This window comes from Anneissia japonica, unplaced genomic scaffold, assembly GCF_011630105.1.
Source record: "Anneissia japonica isolate Jap-2015-1 unplaced genomic scaffold, ASM1163010v1 scaffold17412_len611537_cov169, whole genome shotgun sequence".
NCBI lineage: Eukaryota > Metazoa > Echinodermata > Crinoidea > Comatulida > Comatulidae > Anneissia > Anneissia japonica.
In genome coordinates this window covers 572,152-583,706 of record NW_022695890.1, presented here as the reverse complement: position 1 = coordinate 583,706, position 11,555 = coordinate 572,152, and the positions used below count along the sequence as shown (strand labels likewise).

Genomic DNA, 11,555 nt, shown 5'->3' with positions numbered 1-11,555 from the left:
AAAATGAACGAAGCATGATACATACATATAAATAATCAATATTTTATTCTTTAAAAATCAATATAATAAAAATATAAATGCAAACATTTGTAAATCAGTAACACAATGACCTGATGAAATTGTAATGCTGTTTCTGGGCAGGGGTAAAGGTCAAAGGGTAAAGGTTCAAACATGCAGTGTCGTTTGTTAAATAGCATACGTGTGTTGTCAGTTACTATGGCAGCCATAGAGAGGTGCATAGTCATCCTTTCATCATTTTTTTAATTTGCACACCATGAGTATAATGGTCACACTGAATAAATCAAGATTCAATGTTATCTTTTCGTCTTTTGCTTTCCTCCAGTTAAGTCAAGGCATAGGACCCATTGACATGCTGTTGGATGAGAATGAACGGTGTGGACCAGAGAATATAGCATCGCCAAATCATAACCTAACTGCATGGCGTATTGAGATACCAGGGCTGTGGTACACATCGAGGGGAACAAGGACGTGTTCATGTATATTATTAAAGTTCAGCTATCGACATACAGGCTGAACAAGGAGCAGAAACAGCATGGGAATAGAGAGGTAAATCATTACTTTCATTATCTTTTATTAAGGTGTGTCTTATTAGAGGTGACAACACATGTTCTCTCACTAGATTTCTATTTTTTTATATAGTCTCCAGTGTGAAGCCAAATAAAATAACAAGATTTTAAAAATCTCTACTACTGCTACTACTACTACACTACAACTCTTATTACCATCACATGGATGTCCAAACCATGGAAAAAGCATAGTCATCATAACAGAAAGTTTTGAAAAAGTAGAAATTTCTTAATTTAAGGACCAAAAATATTTGAAAGAATACAGTAAAAGTTCAGATATGAAAACTAAATCCAAGTAAATTTTAATACATTTTGTTTTTCTTTTTAAGCTTTTAACAAGTATTAGTTGTTTTTTTTTGTCTTTCGTGGGTGCATCCCACCTTTATTTCAACCATCATATTTTGCAAAATTTGTTTTCAAAGAGGTATGTCAATATAATTTTTCCTACCAATATAATTTTTCCACAATGTATTCCGAAGTACGCAATAAATAATCCTATGTAACATGAGGGTAATTTAGGTATGGAGATACAACTCCACAGGTAATAAATACAGTTAATAATATTTGAGATAAACATTATTCCCTATCGGATCCGAGCCCAAGACCTTCCAATTACTGTTCGAATACGATAAGCATTTACATAATTAAAATATATATCTACACATACTCAAACTCTCTTTATGTAAAGAAGTATACAAATAGATATTATAAAATATACATATCTATGATACAGTAAATGAATGAATCAGTGTTTGGTAGAGAGGCTATAAACCCAGAGGAGGCATAAAAGCCTCCCTTTTCACCAAGACATGTTATTTTGAAATGATATTGTAGAATAATGAAACAGAATGAAACAGAGTTAGAACAATAGCATGTAGTGATAATAAAATGGAAAACCGTAAGGTTAGGGTCCACACACGGTGCAAGTCCAAGACTATCTGTTTCTCTTGGCTCTTTGTGTATGTGAGACGCATCATACCCACATTTTTCTAAAAAAAATAAGAAATTAAAAAAAAAATCAACATCCAAAGGTAATACCATTTTTTTCATTTCTTAATTACCACCACTTTTGTTCAATAAAAATGAACCAAGTGGTCAGCTTTTAACAAGTATTAGTTTGTGAATAAGTACATATACTTATTATAACTCTGTAAATATCATACAATTCAGCATCTGGGCCAAAATTTGGCTTTTTAAATGAAATTAAAAATATATGTGATGATTGATTATATGTCAAATGTCATTATCAGCATTCTTGAATTTGTAAGAAATATGCAATTTATTAATTATCATGTGATGAAACATCTCAAAATAAGCTTACTGAATTTAAGTGTATCATACAAGTGCATTGATTTTGAAAAGATTTAATTTTCTTCAGAATAAAGCTACTGTACAATGGAAACGGAGTACTTACTCAGAACGTGTCGATCCCTATTGGAGATCTTTTTTGAACTGACAGCTAGGTGTATTGTAGCTTGGTCATGAAAAGAGTTCATGTGCTCCTTTATCCTGTTCATGACTTTGTCTTTCTTAAACCTTATAAAAAGACTCTGTGATCTGCCTGTCTTTTTGTTTTGAGTTGTTTTGCCAGTGTTAGCCTCAAAGTTTGGCACGTGATTGTGTCGTATGGCATGGTCTGTGATAGCTGATTTTGGTTATATTGCTGAAGTGGTAGATCTGGCAGCCCTGGTCATTACTCCCCCTGTGTTTGTTGTGACATCTGTTTTGTGATCATTGATTCGTGTACTTCGTTTCCATTTTAGCTTTACAAAAATGAAAATTTGTCATCTGTGTATTGATGGTAAAATTATCATTGATACAATTGTTATTGTGTGGTAAAATAATATTGGATTCAAGATTTATCTAGTTGACATAGGTCTAATAGCAACCCAGACTGAAATCAAATATAAAATAGGTCTGTTTACTCATTAATGTATTAAACTTGTGTTTTTTTATTCTATTCTATTTCTAAAAAATCTCAAACATACTTAGTATAATTATGCCTACTGTGTTTTTGCTGGTGTAATATGTGTTGAATAGTGTAGTTGATTAGCAAAATATACACAGCAATTTGTTCTGTTGTGTTCTTTTTTTACCCAGGACATAAAAATAATTAAAGATAATAAACTATAAGTAAAATACAAAATTTTTTTCAATTTTACTAAAGAGTGTAGCTTACAACATATAAAACACAATACAACACAATATAACATTATAATTTTTATAATTGATGGGGAATTAATTACCAAATAAAGTTAATACATCAAAACTCAATTTGACTCCGTAGGAACAGTTCTCAGTGGGTATCAATGTTCAACATCATTACTTAAAATGCAATTCAATACAAAGGTTCATAATAATTATTCTAATTTTATGTTTGTTCCTATTAAAACTATCTAGATTATGCTCATTCAGAGACATGTCAAATCACATGCAACTTTTTATTCACTCACTTATTCATTCATTATTTTCATTTATTTATTCAATACATTATAATATTTATTACAGCCATATGAATACAGAAATAAAAAATATTGTAGAGTTTCAATTATTTTTTTTTGTACATGACAATAAAATTACCATCTGATGGAATATAATTAATTGAGTGATGTATAAACATTAATAGTGTGATAGTTATTCTCATTCATTTGCTTTGAATCTGATTGAATATATTTGTCAAAAATATTTATTGATGTATTAAAAAAATGCAGAAGTATTATTTTACATTATCTAATAATGGAGCCTGTTAATGAGGTTTTCAACGTGTCATTTTAATAATTGAATATTTTTACATTGTTTGGTTTGTTGTTGGCTACTGCTACTCTTCTTGGTCTGTTGGAGATTACTGTAATTCCTAGTGGAAGACTTAATCCATCACCTTCATGATCTATTCGTTTTATGAAGACACCATTTTTATCAAATAATTGTAGTTTATGATTATTTGATACTATTATATTTTCATCCATATCCATGGTTACACCCAAAGGACCCCAAACTTTGCCATCTTTCTTACCAAAGCCTACAAGTATTCTCAAAAACTTATCATTTGTATCAAACATTTGTATTCTGTCATTTCCATAGTCAGCAACAATCACATGACCTTTCTTTGTTAAAGTGACATCTTGTGGGTGCTTCATTTGACCTACTTCACTACCTAGTGAACCTATGTTACCCAGGAGCCTACCATCATCAACATTGAATTTATACACACAGTGAGCATAATTATCTGCTACATACAAAGCTCTAGTTTCCTTGTTTAATGTCAAGCCCACTGGAAATTTCAACATGCTTTTACCAAATGAACGGACTTCTTGGAATTTTTCATCACACAATACTACACATTTTGCTATGGCATCACTATATATCATGTGACCATCACTCATTAGATGCATTCTATTGATCGCCACAATTTGTGGCACCTGTATCCTAGCAACAAATGAACCTGATTGGTTGAACTTCAATATATCTTTGCTACAGCTTAATACTAATATGCATCCATCTCTATTTAACACTACATCTCTCACCCAATTGTCTTTATAATGTTCTTTATAATCTGATATAATACCAGTAGTATGAACAAGTCCTAGAGCTTCCACCTTGATATTCACTGGAGATCCTTCAATGTTTTCAGCTCTAGCAGTTATCTTCATTTGCCAATCACCTTCCACATTGCATCTACCCGTTATTTTGTACTGTCCATTTCCATCATATTCTACGCCAGTTGGTGATTCTTCACCTGATGAGTTTATTAATGTTGCAGCTAATTGGCATGCATCACACTCTGATAGACTTGATACTTTCAATACAAATGGTTGACCTTTTGAAACGGTAATTTCTTTATCTTCATCAGCAACCTCATACGTCATATCATCAGTTATTATTTTACCGATGCCCTCTGTATTCATCAACTCATCCAAGTGTGTACATGGAATGAATTTTGGTGTCATATTTATTTTATCAAATGATTTATCAAAGTCAGTTGCTAGGACCTTGTCTCTGACTGTGTTGATAGTCGTCGTATGGGATCCAAGTGCGTCTCTTTCTTCTGGTTTGTTCATCATTTTATTGACTGTGGCCATTAGATTATTCAATTGAGTTCTCTTTGAATCAATATCTTTAAATTTACTATCAATAGCATCTTCTTCTTCTTTGTGTATTTTTTCCAATTTCAAAGTTAATTCCTTGCTTTTTTCTTTAACTTTCTCAATAAGTTTATTTTCTTGAATTCCAATGGCTGTTCTACTTAACTTTAGTTGTGATTTACATAATGACTTATTTTTATCTATGAATTCTAGTTTTTCTTTTAATTTATTTTCAATTTCCTGTGCTAATTTGACAAGTTCAGTGGCATTTTTGTTAAATTCTTCTATGGCAGTTGACATTGGAATCACTTTATGTTGCTTTTGATAACAGCGAAGGATGTGTTCACATCGCTTACATGCTGATTTGTTGCAATTGGAACAGTAAAATTCCAGTGGGGTGTTGCAGTGAACTTGGCAATTGGTTGGTTGGCCATCTGGTTCCTTTATGTCTAGTGTGTAAAGTGGATGATCCTTAGTTGAAGGTAGTGCCTTGTGTTGTTTGACACATTGAGTTCCACATAGATACAGTTGACATGTTGAGCAATGGTATGCTGGTTGGTTGTCACAGAAAGAGCAGTTAGGTGGTTTTTGATCCTCTGTTTTCATGACATACTCTAGTAGTTGACTTATCATTGCATTTGAAGCCAGCTTTTTTAGGTCTTCTTTCGTTAGATCATGCTGTTGGCCACATGTTGGACATTTCATCTTACCATGAGTTTCCACCCATTTCTGGATACACTGTAGACAGTAGGTGTGTGTGCATTTCAGTGTCTTTGGTTGGCTAAACCTGTTGAGGCAGATGGCACACTCAAGATCTTTTTTATCCATAAACTGTAATGCTTTGGCTACAGACATCTGTAGAGACAATATAGATACCATGGTACAGTATATTGGAATTTTTTTTTAAATAAATAATATGTGCTTAAATATTTTCTGAGTTCAAATTGCTGTACTGTGTATATTTTTATGTTGTTTTTTTTTTAAACTATATTTATAGGAGGTGCCCCTTCTAGCTTACCCTAGAGGTCACCTCATATTTAGAAGCCGCCTTGTGAATTAATTTAATGTGACGATTAATAGACTTTTACAATTTAGTCAAACTATGAGTCCTAGGTGTTAGATTGAATAAATTAATCCAAAATACAATATTAACATTTTCTGAAATTGTTATTTTGCTGTAGATATTGTTCCAAGGATTTTACGTAATCCAAGGTGTTGACTGATTGATGAGCTGCTTTGACCATAACATTAGACTTCAATCTTGCTTAATTTCAGTGGCGGACCATAGGGTAAATTGCAGGGTATGCTAAGTAGTGGCAAGAAAGGGGGGGGCCCCCCCCCCCCCCCCCTGAAAAAATAACACTTGTCCATCCCCCAGTCGCGCCCCGCCCACAGATTCTCAAATAGTTAAAATCACCTCAAATCAGCTTATTTTGCGAGTTAGCACCTCACCTAATCACCAATCCCCCACCTTCCCACCCCCATCAGCTTCCTTCTATTCAAGACCCCTATGCCACTGATGCAAGGGTCTGCTAGTTTGAAAAGTTGTAAGCCCTCTGTACAGAATCAGATTGCATTCTATAGTCAAAATACAAATGTATGTTATTTTTAATACCAGCATGGTTATAGTATCTTCTCTTAAAATGAATTCCTATTCCTGTATTTTTAAAAATTTCAATTCAAATAATAGGTCCCTATTTGTGGGAAAAAGAGCATGCACATATACTCTTGGAAGCACCGCTTCAAAATTCTGGTGTTAAATTGGCTATTCCGACGCTACCACACGTTGGTTGCCGCAATAGCAAATTAAGTGTTGTAGGGTATGCTCTGACACCCATTGACTCACTGAATACATGATTGGCTGATATTGAAAACCAGCCATGCGGAAATTCTAAGTAGCTGAGAGTACGATGCGATCGGACCAACTGTGACTTATCCTAGATACCAAAGTATTCTTTGCTATTCCAATCAACTGTAGCAATCCTCTCAAAAAATTAAGGTTTATATAGAAGATTGTGACTAAGAAATTCTAAATAAAACGGAGAAACTGTAGTACTATATACTTTTTTAAATTTGTTTTATAGCCAGGTTATGCACTTTATACCTTGTTTGCATTGACAATCAGCCACTGCTTAATATTTATAATGCAACATCCATTTCATTTTAATTTTTATTGAATTTTTTTGATTACAGTACTTGTACTGTTGATTGAGAATCATTATATTTGGATGAAACTTGGTATCGGTCACGGTGTACAGTACTTATTGGCCTAGCTAGCAACAGAGTAATATCATTATGCCCAAATATGGGTGTGATATGACTTTCATGCCCATATATGGGTAATTCACACTAATTTGTCCCTTGATAGTGTGACTCAAGCTTACTAGTGATTGCTATAGGTGTTCTGAGTTTTGTATCAATTTCTTACCTAATTGATTCAAATATTGATTGGTAGGAATGATGGTGTAACTGTTGCTATCCTAGATAAGTTGAATTTTCGCGTTTTCCAATGCTTTTCTGTAAAATACAAGATGAAATGTTGATCCAATTTTGTGTCAACAGTTTGAAGTTCAAAGCAATTGGCACCATAAACTACTTAACCATTAAGATTTAGTTTTTATCCCACAATTAAAGGAGAAGCATAAATTGAAATAATAAATAGTTCAAAATTTATTTCTAGCAAAATAAATTGTGCTTATATAATTGCACTACCTAGCTAGAAATGTACCATAGCACACACATACACGTACAGTAGGCTAGTTTTATGGGTAAGGCCTGACATACTGTTCTATATAGCATCCTAAACCATTTTAATGTGATTTTCCCTAGGGACTATTAAGCTTTGAACAAGCTTGAAAAAATTACTGTATAGAATGAACATATCCCCTATTTTATGGAATTGTCTATTGCAGTAAACCATAGTGTATAAGCCTGGGGTTGTTCTAAAATGAACTCTGAATCAGACAACCCAGATGTTGGTGATGGCTGTAAACATATCAACGTAGCAGGTTAGTTTTTTGCAGACATTATTGGCCTGACCTTGAAGAGCACATTTACTACATTATGTTAGAATTACAATATTAGTGATAAATAGAACTGCGTACCATGATTAACTGAACATCAAATATATATCCTGTATAATTATATAACTTGAAATACTTAAAAAGCAAACTTACTTGAAACTAAATGACATTCATTCACTGTAAATATGGCACACATTTAATATATAATGGGAAATGACTCATAGACAAGTTTCTAAATAAAAATCGCTGTCAAACCAACTTGTAGTTACTAGTTGTGCTATTAAAGAAGCTTTTATGTACAGTAGGTTTGAAAAATCACTACAAATATCAATACTTAAATATTACTGTAGTTCGGTTTAAAATGACTTTTGAAAATATTTTCTAGCTGTATAAAAAGTATTGAAATATAAGTAAAGAGACAAACCCTAAAATGCTTGTGACACTGCTTTAATTATATGGATTACAAGTCTTAAGTAGACATCTAAAAGAGTGAAAAAAAATTTGCACCAACCAGGACTTGCTGGCACTTCTGTTGTATCAGGGGTAGCGCCAGCGTTTGGGCTAGCTTGGGCAGAGCCTGGCCCAGCCATCAGGTACGTACGTAGTTGCAGTAAAATCTGTCAGCGATCAATTATAATAATTTTCTAAACCAGAGAAAGCTGGTCCGATCGAGAATGCCATTTTCGGGCATCAGAGATGACAAACCTAAAATGTTTTACCCTGAGCTCCAACCATCGTGGGGCTGAGGTGGGAGCAGCCCATTTGTGGGAGAACACTGGGCCATCTGTTGGGGAAAAGATGTTGCCGCCACTGGTATGTACAGAAAAAGATATGCATAGTTTAATTAATAGTATACACAATATATATAATCAGTATTTTCTATATAATATGTTTACTGTGTATGTTAATGTAGCATAGTTTTCAGTTGTGTCTAAATCTTTTATGTAGAATATGTATTTTACACAGATACTTGAACAGCAATTGAGACAAATTAATGGTGACTTAAATATATGTTATATAAACATGCTGTTCATAATTAGACAAAAATATCATGAGCCACAACATGGAAGAATCCATGCCCACACTGTGTCATTCCAGCAATGGAAGAAAGTTTCATATATGTTCTTATTTTAAAAAATGATCCCAGTGCAAAACTTCAGTATTAAAATGCAATAGCAAATAAATGAAATTGTATTAACAAATCTATATTTTTGCGTGCATATATGTTACTGTAATGTATGTTTGTGTAGCACTGTAGGGTCTGTTGATATAGTATTATCAAGTTTTCTATGAGACTGTTTAGTTTATGGAGGGTCATAATCGAAATGCACTTTTTATTGCTTATGTTTTGAGTCATTTCAACCAAATAAAGTAAATGTAGTTTGAATTTTTGTGACTTCGCTGATTTCCGGTGTGATTTAGACAATCTTCGTGCGCTGATTTCATAGTGCAATTGATGTGTGATGCTCAATCCAGTTTTCCTAGGAACCTCTTCTTTCATGTTGTTACGTAGTTTAGCGTCCCTAGTAATTCTATTAATAATGGTGAATATTTACTGAAACTAATAGAGCCACTCCTGAAACTTTATCGGGTATTATAATAACCCTGGAGTATCGGTCCCCAACCAATACATGGGAATCAAATTGAGGACTTGGTCAGATTGGAAAGAGAAGTAAGAGAGGAGAAAACCTGAGAAGGAAGAAAGGTATGGGTGTGAGCATGTGTCCATATGTAGGATAAACATATTTCTTCTTTATTATTTTTGTTGGTGTGATTTTTAGTTACTATGTATCATCATCGTCTTCTAGCAATACGTTTCACATACTAATGTTAGATTGATTGATTGATTGGCTAATTGATTTATTGACACAATGGTTCTGATTCCTGACTATTTATGAAAGTGGTATCTATTATCTAATATTTTGTAAACTAATATTAGATTGATCGATAGATTTGTTAATTGATTTATTGATGGATTGATTACTGGATTGTTTGATTGATTGTAAAGACTCAAAATCTTTGAATAATTTGTTTATCTTCTGTTGTTTAGAGCCAACATGAAGAGGTCAAATGAACCCCTGTTCAACAAGGTAGGGAGTAAAATAAGGGGAGTTTTCCACAGTAATAATTCTGACAGTAACCAAGAAATGCCCATGGAACCTGAGGGAAGTCAAGTTAGTGTAATTTGTAAATCAAAATTATAATCACATTTTATTTTACTGATCTTAAATCTACTGCTACTTATACAGTACTTAGTTATATAATAAACTGTAAAATTAATTAAACACCTTTGATGTCAAACAAAAATGAACGAGGCATGATACATACATATAAATAATCAATATTTTATCCTTTAAAAATCAATATAATAAAAATGCAAACATTTGTAAATCAGTAACACAATGACCTGATGAAATTGTAATGCTGTTTCTGGGCAGGGGTAAAGGTCAAAGGGTAAAGGTTCAAACTTGAAGTGTCATTTGTTAAATAGCATATGTGTGTCGCCATTGACTATGGCAGCCATAGAAAGGTGCTTAGTCATCCTTCCATCGTTTTTTAAATTTGCACACCATGAGTATAATGGTCCCACTGGATAAATCAAGATCCAATGTTATCTTTTCGTCTTTCTCTTTCCTCCAATTAAGTCAAGGCATGGGAACCATTGACATGCTGTGGGATGATGATGAGCCGTGTGGACCAGAGAATATAGCATCGCCAAATCAGAACCTAACTGCATGGCATATTGAGATACCAGGGCTGTGGTACACATCGAGGGGAACAAGGACGTGTTCATGTATATTATTAAAGTTCAGCGAATCGACATACAGGCTGAACAAGGAGCAGAAACAGCATGGGAATAGAGAGGTAAATCATTACTTTCATTATCTTTTATGAGGGTTTGTCTTATTAGAGGTGACAACACATGTTCTCTCACTAGATTACTCTTTTTTTTCTATTGTCTCCAGTGTTAAGCCAAATAAAATAACAAGATTTTAAAAATCTCTACTACTGCTACTACTACTACACTACAACTCTTATTACCATCACAGGGATGTCCAAACCATGGAAAAGGCATAATCATCATAACAGAAAGTTTTAAAAAAGTAGAAATTTCTTAATTTAAGGACCAAAGGCATTTGAAAGAATACAGTAAAAGCTCAGATATGAAACCTAAATCCAAATAAATTTTAAATCCAAATAAATTTTAATATACTTTGTATTTCTTTTTAAGCTTTTAACAAGTATTAGTTTGTAAATAAGTATATTTTACTTATTATTCTCTCTGTAAATATCATACAATTCAGCCTCTGGGCCACAATTTGGCTTTTTAAATAAAATTTTAAATATGCGATGATTGATTATCAGGGCTCGATTTAGTACTAGCCCGGCGTACAATGTCTAGTAAAAACCGCTCCGGGCTAGCCTATTTACTCCTCATGTTGCCCGGTTGTCTAGTGGAGAATTAGCAAGAAAAACATTTTCTTTAAAAAAAAAATTTTAAAAAGCGGAACTGTCGAGACTATCCCTGCACAGGAGGTACCGCAGCCCAGCGAGTACACTCTCTAGCCAAGGTAATTCAACAAAAGGACGCACATCTCGGAACATCAAAGGTTATAACTCTGGCATCGACATTCTAGGCGCACGTGCGTCCCTATACGCTGAACGACACAAAAACCATAGCAACCAGACCATAAACCGTCAGCGTACGTGATGATTTACCCACGCGCGTGTTAGTTGCCATGTTAGTCGCGCGTCGTGCGGTGATTACAAAGGCCTAATGATATTTTGCACTAACATTAGACTGAAGTATATTCTTCATTTCAACATTAATTTTACCAAAATTGTGGTGAATTGTCGTTCAT

General features: G+C 33.5%; 2 protein-coding genes across 2 annotated transcripts in view; one reads left to right on the top strand and one right to left on the bottom strand.

Annotated features, from left to right (window-relative positions):
* Positions 1-3,100: 3,100 nt before the first annotated feature.
* LOC117101618 (tripartite motif-containing protein 3-like) lies at positions 3,101-5,524 on the bottom strand. The gene has a single exon (XM_033241621.1). It carries the CDS (start codon positions 5,522-5,524, stop codon positions 3,359-3,361), a length of 2,166 nt encoding a protein of 721 aa, XP_033097512.1. The 3' UTR covers positions 3,101-3,358.
* Positions 5,525-10,120: 4,596 nt separating this feature from the next.
* The window catches only part of LOC117101612, an 11,672-nt gene continuing 10,237 nt past the window's right edge, over positions 10,121-11,555 (top strand). Inside the window, exons 1-2 of the mRNA XM_033241614.1 lie at positions 10,121-10,146; positions 10,338-10,557. Of these exons, the coding sequence (XP_033097505.1) occupies positions 10,345-10,557 (213 nt within the window). The 5' untranslated portion in view covers positions 10,121-10,146; positions 10,338-10,344. The remainder of the gene's footprint in view (positions 10,147-10,337; positions 10,558-11,555) is intronic.

Excerpts from the sequence above, each read along its gene's own strand:
- LOC117101618 (XM_033241621.1), bottom strand. The coding sequence starts at position 5,524 with ATGTCTGTAGCCAAAGCATTACAGTTTATGGATAAAAAAGATCTTGAG.